The sequence below is a fragment of the Balaenoptera acutorostrata genome, chromosome 9 (genome assembly GCF_949987535.1).
Source record: "Balaenoptera acutorostrata chromosome 9, mBalAcu1.1, whole genome shotgun sequence".
In the NCBI taxonomy this organism is placed as follows: Eukaryota; Metazoa; Chordata; class Mammalia; order Artiodactyla; family Balaenopteridae; genus Balaenoptera; species Balaenoptera acutorostrata.
The window spans coordinates 93,541,543-93,566,439 of NC_080072.1; the positions used below are offsets into that span (position 1 = coordinate 93,541,543).

At 39.6% G+C, this 24,897-nt stretch overlaps 1 protein-coding gene across 2 annotated transcripts; it reads right to left on the bottom strand.

The window, feature by feature from the left end:
• Positions 1 to 1,125: 1,125 nt before the first annotated feature.
• Positions 1,126 to 23,398, bottom strand: ACAT1 (acetyl-CoA acetyltransferase 1). 2 transcript variants are annotated; one of them, XM_057552507.1, is made up of 12 exons: positions 23,244 to 23,398; positions 13,970 to 14,017; positions 12,784 to 12,901; positions 12,408 to 12,503; positions 12,100 to 12,200; positions 8,620 to 8,763; positions 7,715 to 7,865; positions 6,712 to 6,819; positions 4,895 to 5,008; positions 3,967 to 4,031; positions 2,115 to 2,272; positions 1,126 to 1,575 (listed from the first exon to the last, which is right to left on the bottom strand). In XM_057552507.1, the coding sequence occupies exons 1-12, from the start codon at positions 23,313 to 23,315 to the stop codon at positions 1,455 to 1,457; spliced, it is 1,296 nt and encodes a 431-aa protein (XP_057408490.1). In that variant the 5' UTR covers positions 23,316 to 23,398; the 3' UTR covers positions 1,126 to 1,454. The 2 variants fall into 2 exon arrangements, with proteins under 2 accessions (XP_057408490.1, XP_007173054.1); XM_007172992.3 differs by having other exon boundaries at positions 6,712 to 6,807; positions 23,244 to 23,397.
• Between the last annotated feature and the right edge of the window lie 1,499 nt (positions 23,399 to 24,897).

Consider the following 24,897-nt stretch of genomic DNA (forward strand, 5'->3'; position numbering starts at 1 on the left):
AATACCATTTACTTGTTGGTTCTATGTCTTTTCTTTTTCTCTCTTCATTTTCTCCCAGATTTGTTTTCCAGATGACTGACTTTTGGATTCATTGTTAATTCTGCTTATCTTCAATGAAGTATTCTAAATATTTTGGGTTGGATTTTTTTTTTCCCATGTATTTTACCCAGTTCCTATTACAGTTAGGGCAGATATTTATCTGAGACTGAGAAGCCAAACATGGTGAGTTAAGAACTTGGGCTCTGGAGTAAGACTGCCTGGAACTGAATCCATCTCAGCTACTCATGAGGTATTTGACCTTGAGAATTTATGTTATCACTCCATGCCTCAATTTCCTTATTTTTATAGGAGGGATAATAATGGTACCTACCCTATTGAGTTTTTGTGAGGATTAAAGGAGTTAATACAAATAAAGCCACTAGGACAGTACTTAGCACATAATGAGCTGCAAAAGGGAGCTGTAATTACTATACAGATATTTTTGAAAGTAATCTTTGCATCTTAAGAACAATTTTTTTCCATGTTATCTTTTTTTTTCCTTCAAAGATAAGGATTCACTGAATAATTCACTGAATTATTTGCCATGAGATACACGTAATACCACTTTTCTGTCCCCTCTACTCCCCAACTATTGTCAACATCAACTTGAACAGAACGTTTCCCTTCTCAGAGGTTGGTGTGCATAGTCCCTGCCTACAGTGTGTTTTTTTTCTAGATGAGATGCAACTCAAGATGCTTGTGCTGCATTTTCTTCTGCTTAAGAACAGGCATTGTGGCATAATGAAAGTGGCGATCCCTTCCCTTCAGAAATCCATTCAGTTGAGCAGTTTAGTTTCCACCTTCTTTCCCACTCTCTGTGCTACTGTAGAAATTCAGAGCAAAAATCCTAACCCCCACCCCCAAACAAATTCTGAATGATGAGGTTATGAGAAATTGCACCCACTTCAGACCTGAGCACATGGGTTCCTCCTGTTTCTAGCAACACTACAGTCTTTAGCTTCTTGACTAATGATTTGAGGCATTCCTAGTTTGCACAGAATAACTGCTCTTAACTTTGAAGGGTCTATTAAATCTAAATTAGTGATTGATTGATAGATAACATTCACTTAATCTTTAACAGTCCTCAAAAATGTAAATTAAGATTTATTCTCTAAAATGAAAGCTTCTAGCTACTTATAAGTCACTAATATTGCACAGTGGTATTTTAAACAGTACAGCCTTATAACAAAAAATGTGTTCAAGATTAGAAAAAATGTAAAGTAGAAGGAAAAATTACTGTGTAATCTCAAAAGGTTTGGGGATTTGATTTTTCATCTTATTTTTTAAAAAAGAGTTGAAAATAATAAAAAGTGAAACATTATTTTCATACAAGCTGACCCAGGGTAATCAGTCATCCTGATTACAGCAGGCCTTTCTGGCTACATAGGGTTGTAGCCTTAGACAACAGAAGTTGTCTACAGCTTTTGGATCAGCATGGCAGAAGCACCTCCTCCTCCGTTGCAAATACTGGCAAGACCATATTCTCCTTGCTTCAAGGCATGAGCCAAATGGACGACAATCCTGGCTCCAGACATCCTAGGATTAAGAAAGCATTTTGGTACTTTAATGGTTTATAGACTGTATGAATAACCAAATTAGCCATTACTTATAGCTGAATTTAACTACTTTACTTTAACTTGGGAGACTTGTTTCAAGAAGGGTTACAGCTTTTGTTTGTTTGTTTGTTTTTGGCCGCACTGAGCGGCACGCAGGACCTTAGTTTCCCGACCAGGGATCGAACCCATGCCCCCTGCAGTGGAAGCGTGGAGTCCTAACCACTGGCCCACCAGGGAAGCCCCAAGAATGGTTACAGCTTAAAAAGCCCAAGCATAGATTTTACTCTTAAATTATCTTCTTCAACATAAAACAATATTAGTTTTCAAGGAACAGATGTGATAGATCTGTGTTCAATGGGGATCCTATCAGAAATGGTATTTGCCTTATGAAGGATGGGTGGGAAGAAAAACTGTTACACCAATAGTAACAAGAATTATCATGAAGCAGATTAAGTTTTGATAGGAATATACAAAGGCAGCCATTAACCTAGGTATATTTTTCTTTATAATTTTACCTACCCAATCGGATGTCCAAGAGAAACAGCTCCTCCATTGACATTCACTTTTTGGGGATCAATCTCTAGCATTTTAATGTTTGCTAGTACGACCACACTAAAGGCTTCATTTATTTCCCACATTGTAATATCTTCTTTTTTCAATCCTGCATCTTTAAGAACCTAAATTTTTAAAAATATAGATTATGTTCAGATAATTAAGTCAAAACTTATTTTCATTATCTTCTTGAAATTCTGCAATTTTCATTTATATTATTTCCCTTTGATGTAATACATAAATATGGAGTTTCTTAGTTTCCAGGAGGAAGGGCCCTTTTATTTTCTGATTTTAATTTCTCATCTTTTTGTTTTTGTTTTTGTTTTTGTTTTGGGGGCTGCACGGCATGCAGGATCTTAGTTCCCTGACCAAGGATCGAACCCGTGCCCCCTGCAGTGGAAGTGTGGAATCCTAACCACTTGACTGCCAGGGAATGCCCTAATTTCTCATCTTATTGCATTGTAATCAAAGACTTGTTTGCATTATCGTATTTCTATTTTGGAGAGAGAAAACTTGATTTTCTTGAACATTCCATGGATAACTGAAAAAAACGTACTCTTTATTTAGGGGTACATAGTTGATACATATTCTTAAGATCTACTTTACTGATTATATGTTGCTTAGTTCTAGATTCTTTATCTATCAAATGAAAGAGGTATATTAGTCTCTACTAATTTTTCATTGCATCCCCTAGAGTTTCTGCTTTATAAAAGTTGCTGTGGGGTTATCTGGGGCACAGTTATTCAGAGCTATCGTATTTTCATTGTAAATGATTTATTAAAGTCTTATTATATGATCTTTTGTTTTGATAGTTCCTCAGCTATTGCAGGAGGGTGTTTATCTTTAGAAATTTTTTTGTTGTGAGCAACAATAAAATTAACATGAAACTTTTGTTCCTCCTTGCTCTCTTCCTCCAGCAGGCTCAGGTAGCTTTCTAAGCTGTACAGCTCAAACAGCTTCCTCTAGTTCCAACACCATGAGACAAAACATGGTACCTAACTATAGCCACTTTTCTAGCTCTCAGAATCTAGCTGAGAAATGTTTATCACCCTTCCTTTCCAATGTGATGCACATTCACTTTCAGAAGTTGTATAACTGTGTTGCTTTCTGAGATCTGCCACCTCTGGACAGATCATCACTCCCTGTTGTTTCTGATCCTTCTCTATCCTTATTCCCCACTGATTTTTTTTTTTTTTTTTTTTTTTTAATCTGGGTGCCACCCTCAGACATTCTCTCTCAGGGTGAGGCCCTCTACTTCTGAAAGGGAACATTTGCTGGAGTCTTCTGAGATCCCTTAACCCCTAAACCAACACAACACTGTCTCCCTTCCTGGGACCCCTTAGTAACTTCCCGCAAAGACTCAGACTGACAATTGGAGCAGATAGGTCCTCTCCATCTCCAGTTTTACTCTCAGACCAGCTCCCAGGAGTTCCCTTTCAGGATTGAAGACTGCTCCTTCTAGTAATGAATATTTGCTTTGAATTCTAGAACCCTGGACCCTCAGCATTCCCTTCTTTTCTCTGCTGCACCATCCTCCCACTTTGCGGTTGCCATTCCAGGTGTGTGAATTCCACACAAGGAATTCAATCATGTAGTTTTTTTCTGCTCCACTGAAAATACAGTTTGTGGGTTGCCCCTTTACTTTTGTTGTTGTTATCCTTGTTGCTCTCTAATTGTTATCAGGAGAAGTGAGAAGATTTGAAACTAAGCTACCTCTATGCTTTGGCAGATGAATAACATGTAAAATCTAAAACATGACTTGGTATAAGCAAAACCAGAAATTGGCACAATGAGTTATGGTCTGTTATTCTGTTCTCACCTTAGGTACAGCATATGCAGGTGCAACTGGAAAATCAACAGGTTCTACAGCAGCATCAGCAAATGCTTTATTAAAAAAAAAAGGTCATTAAAATCTTTTTACAAGCACCCAAAACTATATCTAACAACTTATACAATATGCAAAAATGCAAGTTTCCTACACCTTTTAGTGTATTTAAATGTATCTGTACCTTTTCTAAGATTCTGCACTTTACAAGATTATACCAGTCATCTAAGCCATTGACTTTCACAGATAGGGAGTTAGGGGGAACTGCCTCCAGGGACACTGACATTATCTAGAGATATTTTTGGTTGTTGCACAGGTGGAATGCCACTTATTGTAGTATCTAGTGGGTAGAAGCCAAGCTGCTAAACATCTTACAATGCATAGAATAGCCCCATACAACACAATTATTTGTTGTGAAATGTCAATGGTGCTGAGGTTAAGAAACCATGATCTAAACAAAATGGTATCTGTTCAACTATTTATGAAGAAGGCAAGGCAGATTTTACAGCTAAAAAGTCTTAAGGAGACTGAGGACATGCCAAGACCACACAGTTAATAATAAATGCCAGTACAATTAGATTTTTTGTATCTCTATACTCCCAAGCCCATATTCTTTTTATTCTACCTGGCTACCTTTCCCCACAGTGCCAGGGGAAAACATGTACCCTGTAGTCTCCCACACATCATCCAGGATAGGGAAAGATTTTTAAAAGCTTTCTCTTATACAAAGCAAATCCTAACGAAAATACTGAAGGAGGTTCTATCTCAATTAAAACATGTACTAGTTAAATTCTGTCACAAAGTACAACCTACAGACAGAAATAGCCAACTTCAATATTACGTATAATATTACCGACAAAGAACCTCAATTTCAGGAAGAATATAGGGGTTTAGGAATAAACAAGTTCAGAACATTTTCTACCTGCTATTCTTGCCAGTGGTTTAACACTGAGCCTCTTGGCTGCATCTGCAGTCATCAGAACCACAGCAGCTGCTCCATCATTCAGTGTGCTGGCATTGGCAGCTGTTACTGTACCTGAAAGTATCAATGAGCATGACGTCAGAACATTCTTTCACATTGAATTCGTTTGGATCAATTTAACAAATTTCTACAGAATACTGCCTGGGTTGCTAGATGCATGAAGATATGGATGGAGATAATTCCTGCCCTCAGGAAAATACACATAATTAAATGTGTATGTGTATAACACAATTAATGTCAGTATACCTTTTTATGTTAGATTTTTTTTTTAATATATTTTTATTTATTTGGCTTCGCCGGGTCTTAGTTCCTGCCCCGTGTGGGATCTTCGTTGTGGCATGTGGGATCTAGTTCCCAGACCAGGGATCGAACCCGGGCCCCCAGCATTGGGAGCGTGGAGTCTTAACCACTGGACCACCAGGGATGTCCCCTTATGTTAGTTTTTTGTAACAGTTACCTCAAAAGGCATGCGTGATGGCACTGGGTAAATGCTGGTTCATAATTCCTCAAAGATAAGGACCACTTCATATTTTTCCTAACACTAAGTCTTTGCTTATTCACAGTAGAGCAGGCACTCATTATATATTTTGCAAATCAGTGTCAAAATCAGATAGTTCTTCTTCTCTACAATCACTTGAAGTTAAATGAATACTAAAAGTCACTAAACTGTACATTTTAAATAGGAGAATTTTATGGTATGCAAATTATATGTCAATTAAGCTGTTTTCTTTTAAATACCAATGAAGACCCTAAAATAGACTGCTGCTAAAATTATAAAAATATACTTTTGCAATATAAATTTTTTTTTCTTTTTTTGGCTGAGCTGTGAGGCTTGTGGGATCTTAGTTCCCCGACCAGGGATCAAACCCGTGCCCCCGCTGCGGAAGCACGGAGTCCTAACCACTGGACCATCGGGGAATTCCCTGCAATATAAATTTTTATATGATGCTTTAATAAAAAAGATTGATCCACTCCTACAGTTAGTATTGAGAAATTCAATCAAAAAAAGGAAAAAAGTTATTTCAGATTATTATCGCAGCTGTATACAGCCAATTTTAAAAGCAGAACTGACCTTTTTTCCTCAAAGGATTTAGTAACCTGGGATCCCATTTACACTAACATTCAACATTTATTTGTTGAGAACCAGGCACTAGAGATATAACAATGAAAAACAGCTATCAGCTTAGTCCTCCAGAGGCTTACAGATATTTAACATAATATGTAAACTTGACTTTCATATCACGAAAAACTTTCAAGATGAAGTGCATATGAAAAACTGTTCTACATCATTCTACAACCTGTTCCAGAGGCTTTATATATTTAAAGTATTAACTGTTTATATGAAGTAAATAACTAATAAAAACCTACTGTATAGCACAGGGAACTCTACACCTCAATACTCTGTAATGACCTATACGGGAATAGAATCTAAAAATGAGTGGATATATGTATATGCATAACTGATTCACTTTGCTGTACTGCAGAAACTAACAACATTGTAAATCAACTACACTCCAATAAAAATTAATAATAAAAAATAAGTTCAGACACGCAAAGAAAATATTAACTGTTAAGCAATTTTAAATATACTTTGGATAAATATCATATGTTTTGTTAACTTCACTTGAGCCTGATATATTGAAAATGTTAAATACCATCTAGTTGTTTTCTAGAATTTTTAAAAATCCTTAGGCAGTTCTAAGACGAGACATAGTATACTGACTCTTTTTTCTTATGCTTCATTTCTTAATACTAACCATTTTCTTTCTGGAAAACCGTCTTCAGCTTTGGAACTCTGCTGAAATCAACACGTTTATATTCTTCATCTTCTTTCACCACTACATCTGGTTTACCTAAAACAAAATCTTTTAAATTAAGTAATCTTAGCAGTGAAGATAATAATTAGTTGCTCAGTAAGAAACGGTACACAAGGTGCCTGGTAGTCTGTGCTTCCCTGTATGCCCACATACCTTAAACCATCCCAAGTAAATTCCACTCAAGAATCTACCATCAATAATTTCTGTTAGTGTCTTAAAGAAGAGTTTATTAAGTAGCCTGATGCAATTTAAATCTTCTGTTCAGCCACATCCCATTCTCCTCTCTCAGCCTCCTTCTATGATCACAGACCTCATTCTTCTAACCCCAGGGGTAGATGTCCAACCTAGGCTGGATAAGTTTTGGTACACCATCATTCTCATCACAGTAACTATTTCTAGAATCGAAATGTAACCTAAACCAAATTAATTGAGTCTTTACTGTGGATTCATTTTGCTGCAATTGGTGAGGAGGTCTCTTTCCTTTGTGACTGAGAGCCCTACAGATGTGACCCTGGAGATGGAGGCAGCACCACAGGAAGGCTGAGACAATAAAGAACAAAAGCAGCATGGAAAAGCCGAGACAGCACGCCCTAATGGTACTGACTACCCACTCCCAATCCCTGAAGTTCCCAGAGCTGACTGGTTGCTGCTGTACATCTTTCAGTTCTGGGACGAATCCCCAAGTGGCCTTCTAATAAATCCCCCCTTTTCACTTAACTTAGTGTGTTCTCTGTTGCTATATTAGAAGGAATTATATTAGAAATTAAATTATTTTAGAAATTAAATATTACCTCTGAATTAGCAACATTTCCCTTTATTAACCATAAGCAGCAGTGTCAGTGTCCTCAGTTGAAATTAACAAAGATAAAAATGTACTAAAACTTAAACATAAAATATTTAGCAACACGTAAAATCTACTAAAAATTAAAATCTATCCTTCAACCTTTTACTGTAATTGTGACAGGAACAACTTCATTTCCAAATTTTCCAGCTTCCCATGCTGCTTTACTTCTGGTATAGGAGTTAATAGCATAAGTATCCTGTTCATCTCGTGCAATATTCAGCTTCTTTGCAGTATTTTCAGCACAGTTGCCCTGATAGAAGTTGGAAGTTTTAAAAAACTAATTAACTTTGCATAACATAAAATAGTGGTTAGCAGTTAAATTTATTTTCTTAAAATATACTTCTTTCTGTACCAGGTAATTTTTTTACTCATGTCTCATCGTCAAATACTTGAATTAGCCCAGAAGTTGCTATTTTGAAGACAAATAATTAAACACCTATGGAATCCATTATTTAAAGTTAGAAAATGCCCTATTTCAGTATGGGGCAATTTATTCAACAATTGAGCCAAGTTGATGCAATGAGCTTAGAAAAACATTTTCCTAAAATGAATGGCTCAATCAACATTTATATCCTTCAGTTCAGTTTCTGAGCTATATATATTGGGCTTTCCTGGTGGTGCAGTGGTTACGAATCCACCTGCCAATGCAGGGGACATGGGTTTGATCCCTGGTCCAGGAAGATCCCACATGCTGTGGAGCAACAAAGCCCGTGCACCACAACTACTGAGCCTGCGCCCTAGAGCCCGCGAGCCACAACTACTGAAGACCGCGGACCTAGAGCCTGTGCTCCACAACAAGAGAAGCCACCGCAATGAGAAGCACGCACACTGCAATGAAGAGTAGCCCCCGCTCGCCACAACTAGAGAAAGCCCACATGCAGCAACAAAGACCCAAAGCAGCCAAAAATAAATAAATTAAATAAAAATAAATTAAATATATATATATTTTAAATCAAGCAGTATTTTATATACATGGCATTTCTCCATTAAAAAGCAACAATTACCATATGAATTTTATTGTAGACATCAGTTAGCCCATCTTTTACAATCAAATCTTCAAGCTTTATACCACCATATGGTGTTGCTCCTCTGTTCATTACGTAGGGAACATTGGACATGCTCTCCATCCCACCTGCCACCATCACATCCTGCTCAGCAACACACAAAAACCCAATGTCAATTCAAGTAGTACTGTTGACTTCTGAACACCACCAGGATTAGGAACGTCAATGCTCCACACACTTGAAAATCTGTGTATAACTTCACAGTCGGCCCTCCCTATCCATGGTTCTACATCCACAGATTCAACTGTAGTACGTGTTTATTGAAAAAAATTTGCACATTAAGTGGACCCAGGCAGTTCAAATCCATGTTCAAGGGTCAACTGTAGTTGCAAACCCATTATACCCTTTACACAGCTACAACAAACAAGTATTCTACATGGACTTTATTAAACATTTGCTATACAGTCACTATAGGAAGTACCCTCTTGACACTGGTAAAAGGAAATGGTCTGAAACGTGTAATGATAATTAAGATCAGAATCAGACATTAATAAGAATGCCAGGAATCTTTAATGTAGAACCATCTTCTGAAATTCTTCTAACCTTTCATTTCACTGACACTGCCAAAAACGTAATCTCAGTTCTCGGAAATAATCCTACTTCCTTGATTGTGATCCTCCCAATCAACTCTTCCCAGATAGTTATAGTAATTTTCTACTTGATCATCTGATATGCAGCCTGTCCTTCCACCAAGTGTCATCTACACTCATCTGAGTCATTCTGGCTAGACTGTAAGTCTGGTCATTCCACTCCTTACAGGACTCACCAGCATAGCACATAAGGCCCTTTACAATCTGACTTCTCGTTCCCTTTCCAGTCTCATGCCTGGACCTACACCTGAGGTCATACTGAACTGTTTAAATATCTTCAAAGAGATTTCCCTGGCGGTCCAGTGGTTAAGACTCTGCACTTCCACTGCAGGGGGCACGGGTTCAATCCCTGGTCGGGGTACTAAGATCCCACATGCCGCGCAGTGCAGCCAAAAAGAAAAAAAGAAAATCAAGGTCTTCAAAGATACCGTGCTAATTCACACCACCTCTGCACTTCTGACCTATCCACCAACGTGTAAAACACCTACATTTCCTTTAAAACTAATCAAAACACAGCCACTTCATGCTTTCCCTGACCACGTATTTCTATCCCTTTTTGGAACAGTTTCCCTTCCTTCTTTTGTGTTCCTCAATTACTGTGCATTGCTTTTATTAATAATATTACACTGTACTGTAGCTATATTTATGTGTCAAATCTTCTCACCAAACTAAGCTCCTTTGAGGCCAGAAACCCTTGTCATATCTATTTTTATGTCATTAGTGCCTGGCATATATAGTAGAAGTTTAATAAGTATTAATCAACTAACCTGTAATTACAGATTAACAAAAGAAATTCATTTGCATTATAAGGGCTAATTTTTAAAAATAGTTTAATATAAAACATTAATGTAAATATAAAATTAAAGCCAATATTATATTCTCACAGTCTTTAATCAAGAATAAAGACAAACAGAAGTTCTATACCAAAGAAACCTAAATATCTTGCCTGTTTTCAAATATGGAGAGTCTCAAATAGCTCTCATATAAGTTTTATTCTGTTATCCTGAAATACTGAGTATTTTCTGGGGATGATGGCAATAATAAGTGGCAGAAATTAAGTTATCAATTATTCTATAGAATATAATAAAATTGACCATTTTCCAAAATCAGATAATATTCAAAATAAGGCAATTCCTAGTATTCCTCTAAGTCAAATAATTTTATACATGCACAAATGAATCAAAGAACACTAACTGAAAGCATTTGCTAGAGAACCACAAAAAAATCAACTGAGACAAAATTTTCCTTGTCATTCAAACCGTTCTGAAACATCTAAACAATCTCATGACCGTTTGACAAGGGTTTGGTAATACCTGATGTCAGTGTTACCTTGTGTATAGGCAAACAAGCTCTCACAAGCTTTGGAAAATGTGTAACTGGTATAACTTTCATGGAAAGCATTTGAAAATATCAAAATTTTTAAATCTCTGACTCCAAAAATCTCCTCTTAGGAATTTTTCCAAAAGACAGACTTGCACACAATGACATTTTTTAATGCTTTGTTCACCAATCTCCAGTGAACGTCCACATAGTAGATCCTCAACTAATGATGGGCAAAACTAGGATTTGAAATTAGTCTGGCTCCAGACTTTTTGTTCTTGACCACTACACTATACCGCGTAGTACAGTGAATTAACAAGAGTTGATTTAAGTATTTATAAGTACACAAAGATATATGCATAGGGGTACTGTCTGCAGCATTATTTAAAATAGTGAAGAACTGGAGACAATCTAGATGTCCATTCAATAAGGACCCATAAGTATATTATAGTTGTTCAGTTCAATAGAGTACTATCTTATGTGCTGATACAGAATAATCTCCAAGACATTACATGGGGCACAGAGTTTAAGAAACTTCCCCAAAGTTTCTCTGCTCTTAGGTGGCAGAATACACAAAAAAGTGATGAATAAGTCAGAGATTCAAAGTGGGGCAAGAAGAAAGAAGATTGTTCATTTTATACTTTTCTATATCATCTCAGTTTTTAGCATGTGTATCAGGTATCACTCTTTTTTTTCTCTTTGGCTTGCCTTACAACTGGAAACAAAGCAAGGGAGGAGTAACAGCAAGGGTATGCATAATTATGATTCTTGTACATGTAAGAAATAATCTGCAAACACCTCACAACTGATTTTTACCTTTTACCTTGGTGTGTTATAGGCTGGAATGCACTAGACAGGGATAGGGACACCTGTTTTCTAATTTTACCCCTGTAACTAACTGTGTTTGTAGTCCTCTCAACCTCTTTCCTCAACTGAAAAAATGGCTTGGATCTGATAAACTCTTAGGTCTACGAGTCCAGGTCTAGCCTCCTAACATCCAGCATATATTTGCTGAGCAGCCTATCTCTTGCTCAGTCTCAGGTAAAGACAAGATCACAATCATCAAGGCCAACAGAAAGCCTGCACAATTTTACAGCTGAACCTGAACATAAGGAACTATAAATTAGTCATCAATTCTGGGCTCAATCAACGATTTGATTCCCAGGGTCAGCACCTTATTCTCATTTATGATAAAAACCCTTCTCATTCTAGCACAGACAAAATTTACAGTGTCTTAAATCAACCAGAATCTCTAAGTAAAGGGGCACCCAAAGACTAAAACGTCCTGGCTGAAAACTACTTTTTAATACTAGACACTTGAGCTATCATTTTGACCTCGACTTCAAATGGAATTGGCAAATCCAGACACTCCTGAGTGTCTGAAACAACACAGCAACTGCACTTATGAGAAAGAATCTCACTTCTAGAGTACGAATATGCTTAGATTTTCAGTGTTTTTTAGCACTGCATATTATTTTAGTTATAAAAGGGAAAAGAAGGTACTTCTTACCTGATGTCCACACATAAGATTCTGAGAGGCCATCATGATGGCTTTCATTCCTGAGGCACAAACTTTGTTTACAGTGGTACACGGAGTAGAAATAGGTAAGCCTAAAACCAATATAAATCATACTTTTGAAAAACAAAGATATTCTTCAAATAAACTGTAATAAAATAGAGCATGTTAAACTATAACCTGCAACATCTCTTCTGCCAATATAAGTCTATTATGCATTTAACATTTTATTTAAGCTGAAATGACTTCCATTTTGCCACGTCAAACATTTAAGTGTAAAAGCAAAAATGTAGTCCTAATACCTGCACCCAGTACTGCTTGCCTTGTAGGGGCTTGTCCTTCACCTCCTTGTAGAACATTACCCATGTATGCTTCTTTCACTTCTTCTTTTGGAATCCCTTTTTTAAAAAATCAAAAAGACATTTCCATATTTCATTCAATTTAATAATTAGTAATTACCTAGTAAAGTACATGACATTATATAGCAGGAATGGTTTCTTTTTCTTGTCAGTTTTGAGCTTCATTCGTAACATTATAGTACAAGGACTTCTTTTCAAGGGAATTCAGAAATGTAGGCATTAATTCGTTTCTAAGTGTTACATATATAGTAAGTGCAAAATAAACATTTGTTCCATTGAATCACTGCCCCTCAACACAAAAAGTAAAGCAACTACTAACCTGCCTTTTCAATGGCTTCCTGAATTGCAATGGAACCAAGTTTAGTGGCTGGCAGAGAGGAAAGGCTGCCTAGAAAGGATCCAATGGGTGTTCTTGCAGCACTTACTATGACCACTTCCTGGCAAGACAGAAGATGGTAAAAATTATTATATTTAAATATTTTACCCACATCATCTTTCATAAATGAACAATTCATAGATATATTATCCAAGAAACAGACTTTTTATGAATGACTAATTACCCATCAAAGATGAAAATAATATTAGAACAGCACTAAAATCAGTTCAATGCTGGTACTTTATGATTTAAGACCTAATAGAAAACCTAAGAGAAACCAGTTCTAAAATAGGCATAGACCAGAAGCTTAAGGTTCAATTCTATCCCTTAGTCAAAATTTAAGAAATGATCAGTTTACCCTTGCTAACTGCATAAAAAGCCCTAATTAAAGGGCTTCCTTACTGAAGGGAAACTCTGGTCTAGGGTCAAGACCTGTATGTTAGTGGGGGCCATACCACTTAACTAGGACACAGCCAGAGCCATAATTTCTTAAACTATTAATAAGACAATATAAAATTTAAGAAAAAGTAAATAAAAGTTCTCTTAAATATTGCAAAACACTATTTTAACAATTCTCTCCTTACGCTTGCCTTCTACATGCTCTTAGATAAATACATACATACATACATACATAAATCCTCATAGATAATAAGAGAACCATTCCCTAGATTCTGGTCGAGGCTATTACTAAGTCTTTTTAGGAACCGTTATGAAACAAAAGGAGGACCCCTCAGGAAGCACTAGGTGACCAGGTGATGGTCCTTCCTGTCTAATCCCCAGTCTCCTTCAGCCCCTTTCTTCGAGTATCTTCCATGTGGCCTCTGCAATGTACCAACACAATATAATGGGGGTCCCCAAAAGTAAAGGAAGAACATTGCCTAGTTTTAGAGAAGGTTGTTTACCACAGACAATGATTGGGGAAGAAGCAGAAATTATGCAGGGCGCTAGACTGAAATTTTTTATGGTAATTTGGGAGTTTGACTTAATATTTCAATAATTAGCTATTCCTAACCACTGAATCATCCCAAGCTGACCCTCATCTATACATGCTTTAGAATATGCATTTTTAATAGACTACATTTCCTTTAAATTCTTGAAATTTTAAAGCACAATTTAAATTTATACTTACATTCAAAGTGGGTTTTGATACATAACTTCGTTCCACATATCTTATTTCCTGTAATATAAATATTTGTTATGATGTAAAAAATATTAATCTACATCACTTTATGCTTCTCAGTAACGGGATTATGGTAATTTCTTTTTGCTGCATTATACTTTAATTTCCAAATTTTCCTGTTTGCATATATCACTGTTACAATTTTTTAAATTACTACTTTTGTAATATTCTCGTCTGATTAACTGTTCATTGGAAATGTATGTTTTAACTTCTGATGAATTTATCATCTTAAAATTTCTAAGCCTTTTTAAGTATAAGCTTTATAAAATATAATTTTAAGTTAAATCTAAGTTCTAAATTAAGTAAGCCCAAATTGGGCTGCTGCTTATATAACCTACTTACACTGAAGGATTCTAGCATATTATCTGTGACCCAACTCCGAATTAAAATTTCCTACTTGTAGTAAACATGCCAGTCATTGCCTCTCCAGCTACACCCCTTTCTCCAAAGGGTCTGGAAGGGACAGCCCTAAGTACCTACAAGGTGATTCCCATCCTCCTCCCACTGGCCAGAGCTGACAGGACCAAAAATGGAATGGACTTTGAACCAAGCTAGCACTCTGAGAGACCCGATCAACTGGATGATGATGGGCACTTGAAGTGAAAGGCCCAAGGGGCTGGAGTTAGTCAGCAACACCATGTAAAAGCAGAGGTTACAGCAAAGAGAAAAGCCACAAGTAAGCAGAGAAGCAAAGGAATGGAACATATACACTCAGAAAAGGAAGAAAAGACCATGCCCCACTACAAGAGACAAAAGATAACATAGTTAGTGATTTTCTAGTTAGGGTTCCAGCAAGGCCAGCTTTACTTTATTTCCTAACCTTGGATGTCCAAGAGCTTGCCTATTGTATATCTTCAAAAAAGCCCCTTTCTACTTAGCTAGTGTGAAATGGGATGTTGTTCCTTGCAATCAAAGGGCCTTTTCTAAACCACTTTAAAGTCTCTGGTTCTGTTTAGTTGAAGGTTCCCTGGTTTCTCCACTTTGCCCTGGATCCCATTCCAGTTGCCTTTTCAAAGATGCCACATCTTCCGTTATCCCTTCCCTCGCCCCAACATCATTCATCCCCTTTACTCCTGGATTATGCCGTAAGCACAGTAATAGGCTTCCTCCCACCTGAAAGAATTAAAAACAAACTTCTCTTAACCCAGACTCCCATTGAGCTTTCGCCTCATTTCTTAGCTCCTCTGTACAAGAGAAGTTCTCCAACAAGTTACCTACTATTTGTTTCCTTGTCCTCACCGCCTACTTACTGTTCAACCCCACCAAATCTGGCTTTTATCTATCCTACTGTTGGCTCTGAGCAAGATCAACAATGTCTGGATAGCAAAATCCAATAAAGATTTCACTATACTCATCTCATCCTCTCAGCAACCTGGGACTCACTTTTCTTCTTGGGGAAACACGCACAGTGGTTAAGAGCCTGGGCTTACTAGCTGAGTATTCTTGAGCATTAAGTTTTCTAAAATACTCTCCACAAGTTGTTGTGAGAATGAAATGAGGTAATATGTGTAAACCACTACACAAACCCTCCCTTTTCTTGGCTTCCATTTTAACACAATCTTATAGTCTCCCTCTTATCTCTCTAGTTATTTTTCTCAGTCTTCTTTGCTGTTTCATCCTCCCCTTCCCAATCTCTAAGTGCTGGAATGTCCCAGGGCTTTGTTCCAGACCCCTTTTAATTTTCCATCTTCACTGTCTCCTTAATCATATCTAGCCCCACAGCTTTAAACAGCAATTATGTCCTGGTGATTTCCAAATTTCTATCTCCAGCCTTGACCTCCAGACTCATATATCCAAGTGCCAACTTGATAGCCTGAATTTAATGTCCAACTCATGTCTCTCAATTTCCACCCTAGAACACTAGTTTTTTTTTTTTTTAATGGTGGGAATGTGGTTTATTAAGCTGTGCCTTAGTACAGGCTCTGAGGTTTGCCCATGGTGCTTTTAATGTACAAAATGTTCTGCCAATTTTTCTTTTTTTCTTTTTTTTATAAATTTATTTATTTATTTTTGGCTGCATTGGGTTTTGGTTGCTGCATGCGGGTTTTCTCTAGTTGCGGCGAGCAGGGGCTACTCTTCGTTGCGGTGCGCGTGCTTCTCATTGCAGTGGCTTCTCTTGTTGTGGAGCATGGGCTCTAGGCGCGCAGGCTTCAGTAGTTGTGGCGCACGGGCTTAGCTGCTCTGCAGCATGTGGGATCTTCCAGGACCAGGGCTCAAACCAGTGTCCCCTGCATTGGCAGGCGGATTCTTAACCACTGTGCCACCAGGGAAGTCCCTCCCCTCTTGTTTTAAGACCCAGTGTGAGGGTCTGTCCAGCCACGCCTGCCTGGAGCAGGGGGTCTGAACTACCCGGGCACTTCAGTGCCGCAAGTGCCTGGCCATCTCAGGCTCAACCAGAGCCTGAAGGGAGGAGACGGACACAGGGACGCTGAGGGTTGGTGGGATGAGAATGGTGCCAACCTGGCAGTGTCCAAGAAGCATTTGTCCTTCTGAGGGTCACAGTTCTTCAGGCTGATCTGAAGCTCCACCATCTCCAAAAACTTCCGGGGCTTGCGCTGGCTCCCATGCAGGACTTCCCGTACCGCCTCGTAGAGGGTGTCACGGGAGACTTTGCTGCTCATGGTGCCTCACGCCGTGATAAACCGGAAAAGTAGAACACTAGTTTCTTTCCAGCATTTCCCTCAAGACATCACGTCACAATCTGCCCAGGTGCTAAGCCAAAATCTTAGGACTCACCCTCCATCTCTGCCTAATACCTAGAGATACTCTATCACAGGTACTGTCAATACTGAGTCTAAAATATACCTAAATTCTTCCACTTTGCTTCATCTGCACTACTGCCACCTAGTCCCAGCCACCATCTCTTGCTACTGTAACAGCCTTTTACTTCATTTCCTGCATCCCCAACTTCCCTTCTTCAGTCCATCCGGTTTTTAAAACGTAAATCAGGGAGTTCCCTGGTGGTCCGATGGTTAGGAGTTGGTGCTTTCACTGCAGTGGCCCAGGTTCAATCCTTGGTGGGGAACTGAGATCCCAGTGGGACTGAGATCCCACAAGCTGCATGGCGCGGCCAAAAAAAACACAAAAAAACAAAAACAACCCCCCCCCACACACACACAAATGTAAATCAGATCACATCGCTCCCCTGATTAAAATCCTTTGATGGCTTTCCATTGTTCTTTGAATGATATCCACAGTCTTTCCCTTATCCTACAAGTTCCTGGCTCCTGGAACTGGAGCTCCTGATGATCTGGATGGTATGATCTGGCTCCTAATGTTCTTTCCTTTTTTTGTCTTCTTTTCTAATGTTCTTTCCAAACTCATGCCACTCTTGCTCTGTGCCAGCCACACCAGCCTCCTCTTTGTTCTGAACCCATTCCCACCTCAAGCTCTTTGCAGTGTGCCTCTGCCAGTAACAGTCTTTCCCCAGCTTGCCTTGGCTGATTCATTTTTGTTCTTCAAGTCTCAGCTCAAATGATACAACCCCATAGTGCTTCTCCCTGCCTATTTAAAGTTGGCTTCTATTTCAACGTGATTATTTCCTTCAAAGCACCTCTCACACTGTGTAAATACAGAGTTCACATATTTAATCTCTCTCTCTCCATACAAAGCAAGCTTCTGAGAGCAGTCCTGTCTTTCCCCCTTCCCTTCCTCCTCCTTTCTCGTTCACTGCTACATCCTTGTCACTTGGCATAGTGCCTAGAGCTCATTAAATATCCCAGGAATGACAAAATTATAGTAGGATCAAGACACTGAACATAATGTGTGATAAATATGTGATAAATGAACACAACTAGTTAAGTTTTATTTGCATATCACAATCATCTTTCAAGGACAGCTCAGCTGCCCCAAGAACTCTAGAGACCACCCTTGACAATGCAGGCAGAGGTAGACACTCCAACCTTAGCTTCTGCAGCACACTGTGCACTCTATTTGTCCCAAACACATAATTCTGTAACCCTCACTGGCCTGTCTCCCCACTAGACTGTAAGTTTCAAGAAGAGACTGATTTTATTTATTTTTTATCCCAATGATGGCAAGAAACGCTAAACAAATGAACAAAGTATGGTGCTTACTAGCAGCTCTGAAAAACATTTCAGGTAGGGTAAATATATTCTGAAGCCAACAAAATGGGATAATGAGCTACAGAGTGAGGGCCTATTTTACATGGGATGTTCCACAGAGGGCTCTCTGGAGATGTCACTGGAGCTGAGAAACTGGATATTAAAGAGTCAGCCTGGGGGGACTTCCCTGGTGGCGCAGTGGTTAAGAATCCGCCTGCCAATGCAGGGGACATGGGTTCAATCCCTGGTCCAGGAAGATCCCACATGCCGCGTAGCTACTAAGCCCATGTGCCACAACTACTGAGCCTGCGCTCTAGAGCCCACAAGCCACAACTAACTGAACCTGCGTGCTGCAACTACTGAAGCCCACGCACCTAGAGCCCATGCTCCGCAACAAGAGAAACCACAGCAATAAGAAGCCCACGCACCGCAACGAAGAGAAGCCCCCGCTTGCTGCAACTAGAGAAAGCCCACGTGCAGCCACGAAGGCACAACACAGCCAAAATAAACAAATTAAAAAAAAAAAAAAAAAAGAGTCAGCCTGGGGAAGATCTAGGGAAAAGAGCATTTGATGCATTGGGAAGAACTAGGACAAAGGCCTTGAATTAGAAACAAACTTGGCACGTGCTAAGTATAGAAAGTGGAACCGTATAGCGGGAGCCACATACTCAGGAGAACACAGTCTGAGGTGAGACTAAAGAAGCAAGCAGGGACCAAAGAGGCCATGAGAAGGACTCTGGATTCTAGTCTGTGCAATGAGAAGCCACTGAAGGCTTTTCTATTATAAAAAGACCACTCTGGCTAAAGTATAGAGAACTGATTGTAGGAGCAGGAGTAGAAAAAGGGAAGGAGACCAGGCAAGAGCTCATGTGGCTAGTGCTAGGGAGGTCACAAGAGGGGTGGATACAAACAGATGTATATGGAATATGTTTTAGATATAGAACCAGCCAGTGGGTGGATATTAGTATTCTTATTTTACAGGTAAGGAAACTAAAGCACAGGCAGGTCAATTAACCTGCCCAGAGTCACAGAGCCAATATGGGGCAGAGCTGGGATTTCAAATCCAAGCAGTCTCACTCTATTATACATATATATAGTTTACATATTATACATATATATACATATTATATATTATGCATATTATATATTTGTTATACATATTATATATTTTATTTAAAATAGTAATAAAATTTAGGAAGCTGAGGCAACTGCTCTTTCCAAAGTACTGCATTATTTTTGAGTAACTAATGATTTGCTTATGGTATTCTTAACTAATCAAGCGTGTCATCAGTGATACTAATTTTTCATTAATTCTGTTCACAGGAGACAAATTCATGAGAACTATCCATATGCCAAAATAACTAAAAATCAGTAAAATGAATTAGAAATTGAGCCATTATCAAGGAAACATTTTGAGAAAACAGATTAATCATTTAAAAAATTCTTCAACTTCTTAGAGGATTTAGCAGTTAGTACTCAAAATACCTTGTGTTTATGCATATTATTGTCTGTATGAGGAAGCAAAGTTCCCTTACATAAAACTGATATCCCAAATCTGTATTTCTTCAGGTCTTTATAAAGTTCTCCAAGTATTAAACAGTTATGCTAATTTCAATCAACACTTTTCATTTTATGTATATGTTCATTTTATGTATTTCATTTATATAATTCCCTTGTTAAAATCTTATATAAACACTGTTATATTAAATTTTTACATTGTTGAATGCTCCCTCTGTTATGGGTTGAATTGTGTGCCCCACCCAAAAGAAGTCCTAACCCCCAGCACCTTAGAATGTAATTTTATTTGTAAATGTGGTCCTTACAGAAGTAATCAAGTCAAAACAAGTTCATTAGGGTGGGCCCTAATCCAATATGACTGATGTCCTTATAAGAAGGGGAAATTTGAACACAGAGACAGACACAGGGAAGGGAAGGGAAGACACAGGGAGATTGCCATGTGCAGATGGAGGACTGGAGTGATGCATCTACAAACCAAGGGACTCAGATTGCCAGCAAACCACAAGAAGCTCCGAAGAGGCAAGGAAGGATTTCCCTACAGGATTCAGCAGGGTCCTGCCAACACTTGATTTCGGACTTTCTAGCCTCCAGAACTGTGCAACATTTCTGTTGTTTTAAGGTGCCCGATATGTGGTATTTTCTTACAATGGCCCAAGGAAACTAATACACCCTCCTTCTTGGAAATCTCCCCTCCCTTGGCTTTCAGGTGACACTACATTCCTCTGGTTTTCTTCCACAACACCATCCTCTCTTTTCATTCACCTTCACGGGTTCCCACTCGTTCTGCCTGTCCTGAAATACTGTGTCTCCCAAAGGCCCTGTACAAAGCCCTCTTCTCTCCTCTGTCTACACACTTGCTGTAGCTGGGCTCATCAATGCCTTTGGAACTCCTCTCTCAGCCATTCACAGCCAATCAGTCATTAAGTTCAACAGATTCTATCTCCATGCTATCTCTTGAATCTATCCATTTCTCTCTGTGTTTACTGCCAATCAGATCACTGTCACCACTTACTTGCTTACCAAAACATTCTGTTCTTTTTTTCTGTATAAGAAAGGCCTGAGAACTGAGGTTCAAAACTCCGAAGGGTGAAAGGGAATGGGAAGGGAACGCAAAAACCATGAGTGTCCATGAGGATTCAACCAGGAAAATAAAAACCATTCTATGTGAAACAGAATTTAATGCAGAGAATTAAATGCACAGGTGAGGGACTTCCCTGGTGGCACAGTGGTTAAGAATCCACCTGCCAATGAAGGGGACACAGGCTGGATCCCTGGTCCACGAAGATCCCACATGCCGCGGAGCAACTAAGCCCGTGAGCCACAACTACTGACCCTGCGCTCTAAAGCCCGCACGCCTGGAGCCCGTGCTCCACAACAAGAGAAGCCATCGCAATGAGAAGCCCACGCACTGCAACAAAGAGTAGCCCCCGCTCGACACAACTAGAGAAAGCCCACGCGCAGCAACGAGGACCCAACACAGCCATAAATAAATAAATAAATAAATAAATAAATTTTAAAATAAATAAATAAATGTACAGGTGACAGAAGAGCTGAGAACAGGAGACAGCAGCACAGAGATTAGCAACAGGAAGCCACTAGCATGCTCAGGCTGTTAAGACAAAGGGAAGAAGCAGGGTTACCAAAGCCAAGGGGTCAGGGTCACCTGGCAGAAGCAAGAACCAAAGGACTGGCAGACATTGTCAGAAACACAATCTAAGGCAGAGAGAGGGAAAAAATAATTATCCTGACTTCTCCCTTCTTATCTCCCAATCTTCCACCAGTTTCTGAACCCAGCCAGAAGCCAGATGATGCCGGCACCTGCAAGGGTCGGCCTCACAGCAACATAGAAAGAGAAGAGGAGATGAATCTGGGAACAAACAGGCTCAGGACTGGCACAATGCAGGATTTTTTTTTTTTTTTTAATCTGAGTATTAAAGGAAAATTATCTTGGTTCAAAATAGCAAGACAGGACTTTAAAGGAGGGAATGGTCAAAAGTGTCAAATACAATATAAACAAAAGTCAAGAAGAAGAAGAAAAAATACAGGAAAAGAAAATCACTGGTATTCTTCTGTTGAGCAGTACAGAAATCTAACTGCAGAGGTTTAAAGAGAAATGGATGTAAACTAAGGTGACGAGGAGGACTACTCTTTTGACCATAAGAAAAAAGCAATTCCAGCTGGAAAGCAACAAGCTCTGATAAAGTCCATAAAGGTTTCTTGACCGTAAGGGAGACCTGTGTGTATCTGAAGGCAAAAGAGAAAAAGCCAGTTTAATGGGTTAGAGATCAAGTTCCATTCCACAAAATGGCACTGAATATTGAAAACCTGTTAAAACAAACAGATTTCCATGGTTCATTAAATGACCACTTAATTCAAGTAACAACCAATACGACTAATTCCTAGAGTTCAATTAAATGAACACCACAAATCATATGCTACATAACCTACAACTTCATTTTTCTCATCAGCAACAATTGTGTTTGACTTTAAGCTCCTAGTTAAACTATAAATTAAGAGGGTTCTGCACTTGGTTTATGTTTTGTTTTGTTTTTTACAAAATTAGAGTACTTATTTCACCTAATTCACTAGTAAATGTTGGTTGAAACTCAGGATGACCCAAGTACATTTTTGTGATTTCCGACACACTAACAAATATGCTAAGAACTCATGTTTCCTGGAAACCCACTCCTCCTGACTCTTCCTTTTCCCTTGGCCCCCACCCTCACTCTGCATTTGTCAAGTTCTACACTTATTCTTTCACAATCTCTTGCATAGCGCTCCTCCCTTTCAGCTCCTACTTGCCAGCACACCAGTCAAGTTACATCACACCTAACAGACAATAGTTTTTTCCCCACTTCAATGCTCCTATACCTGTAATTATGACAAGAGCAAAAATATCAACGGTCCTCACTGACTTAAGTCAAATCCAAACCCTTACAATATTACTGGATTTCAAACTTTATTACTCCAAGCAAACTGGAAAAGTCACGTTTCACCAACCACACCCTGAACTTCTCTACCTACTCCTTAGCTTTTGCCAGACCCTAAACATGTGGTGCAAGCTAGCTTGCTTTGACGTACGGAAAATAGTAGATTCCTTCAAGGCTGTCTCTCCTGTGTTCCCTAAACACAACAGCCAGAGAAGAAACACGGCTCTGGACGCCCTTAATACGTAAGCGTTACTCATCAAGAAAGTGAGTAGCCATTTATTTTCCCTGATAGGTTTGAAGTTGCTCCGAGTCGGTACATCTTTTTATTATCACCCTGTAAGCCCATAATGATTACCTATTGCATGGAATCAAAATCTCTTGACAATAACGCTCACAAACATGCTTTAAAGAAAAGCTCGGAAACAGTTTTACGGGTCTTCCCTACCCGTCGGGCAAGGTCAGAACCAAGCCCGCACCTTTCTGCCTGTCAAATTACCTGCCGCATTTGACACACTAGAAAGCAATTATCACGATCCGGGAGGGCCCCTGAGAACGGAAATGCCCTGTACGAGCCGGCAAGTCTGAGCGCGTGTCTTTCGGGGCGTGGGTCCCGCCGGGGGCTTCCTCAAGCCTGCACTTAGGGCTCCTTCCGGCCGCGAGGCCGCAGGCAGAAGACTTTCGAGGCGAGTCCCGAGTCCCAGTCCCTCTCACCTGCATCCGCCTCCGAAGCAGGGGGCTGCGCCCGCGGGCGCCAACGCGCAGAAGGGCCGCCAGCACAGCCATGGTGGCCGAGCGCGGAGCGGACAGTTACCAGCGGAGAGAAGGGATCGCCAAAGGCGGGTCCCTGACCCCGCTTCACCCGCCGACCCGGCCGCCTCCTCCAATAGCAGCCTCGGGCCGCGACGGCCGCCGGCCATTGGCCGGCAGAAGAGGAGGGGCGGGGCGGAGCCTGGCGCTGGGACGCCCGAGCGGCGCGTGGCAGGAGGCGCTGGCTTAGAAGCCAGCTGATAAGGTGCCAGGTCCCCTTTCCACTACTTCTGACCTTCTGAGACCAGTGGTTTATGTGTAACCTGGGCCTTTTCTGTTCACCGGGCCAGCTTCTCTCACTTAATACCCAGAAAGCACAAAGGAAATTCATGAAAATATTTTCAAGCAATCCAGTTAGCTTTTCATTTATGATGAGATAATTTTGCAATTGTTTCTTAGTAGGATGAAGAAGAGGAATAGGAAACATTAATGCCTAACTTTGAACAATTAATAAAATTATATTAACCTTCACAAAAACTCCATGAATTAGATGCTATTATTATCCACCCCTTAACTAATGAGATAACTGAGCTACAAAGAAGTTAACTTATTTTTCCATGATTGCATGGAAAGTGGTAGAGCTGGGGTCTGAACTGATAGCATTACATGGCATTGCTTTCCTGTACCTATTTCCAGAGAATGATGTGTTAGGTATGATTATTCTCACATTTTGGGAACCCATTGCTTAATTTAGGATCTTCAGCTGGAGACAGCAAATTTTTGTGACTTTGTAACATTGTTTTCGTTTATATTTATTTTATTTATTTATTTAATTTTTTTCTATTTCTTTAATTTTGCTTGTTGTTGTTGTTTTGGCTTTTTTTTGCCCAAATGGCTTGTGGGATTTTGTTCCCCAACAGATATTGAACCCAGGCCCACAGCAGTGAAAGTGCGGAGTCCTAACCGCTGGACCACCAGGGAATTCCCTATACTTACTTTATACAGAAGATAGGAGTGACAACATACAAAGTGAGCACTTTAACCCTACTTACTCCAAGCCAAACCCAGGTTTTTCCTAAAGTAAAATCCCCACCCTTAATTATGTTTTGTAACAAGTGGGAGATTGTATTTTTCAAAGTTGGCCACACCAAAAGTTAGTGTTGGGCTGCACCCCAGCAGGACTTCAAAGCTTGTAATTGCCCAGCCTCAAGATGGAAAGAATCCACAGTTAGCGACAGAGACATCAATGGTTCATTGGATAGGGGATCTTACTTACACCCAAGAGGGTCCTGGAGAGACACACCATGGTGGGCAGCAGGTGGCAAGCTGGCAGTGGCAACAGTCTTCCCTACCGGAAGAAGAGGGAATTGTTATGGGGGAATTGATATCAGGTTGGCTCATCAGTTACCAGGGAAACCAGCAGAGGAGCACAACCCTCACTGCCCCTTTGATAAACCATCTTTGTGGAGCTGTTCTGATTTAAAGATTACAACACTCACTAGCTGGGGCCAGGGCAAGTATGTAGGCATTTACTGATCAGGCTCTACGATTAAGAGGTAAGGTCAGTCAGGTGAGTAGGGTATAGGTGAAGCAGGGTCTGGTTGAGGGATGTACAGAG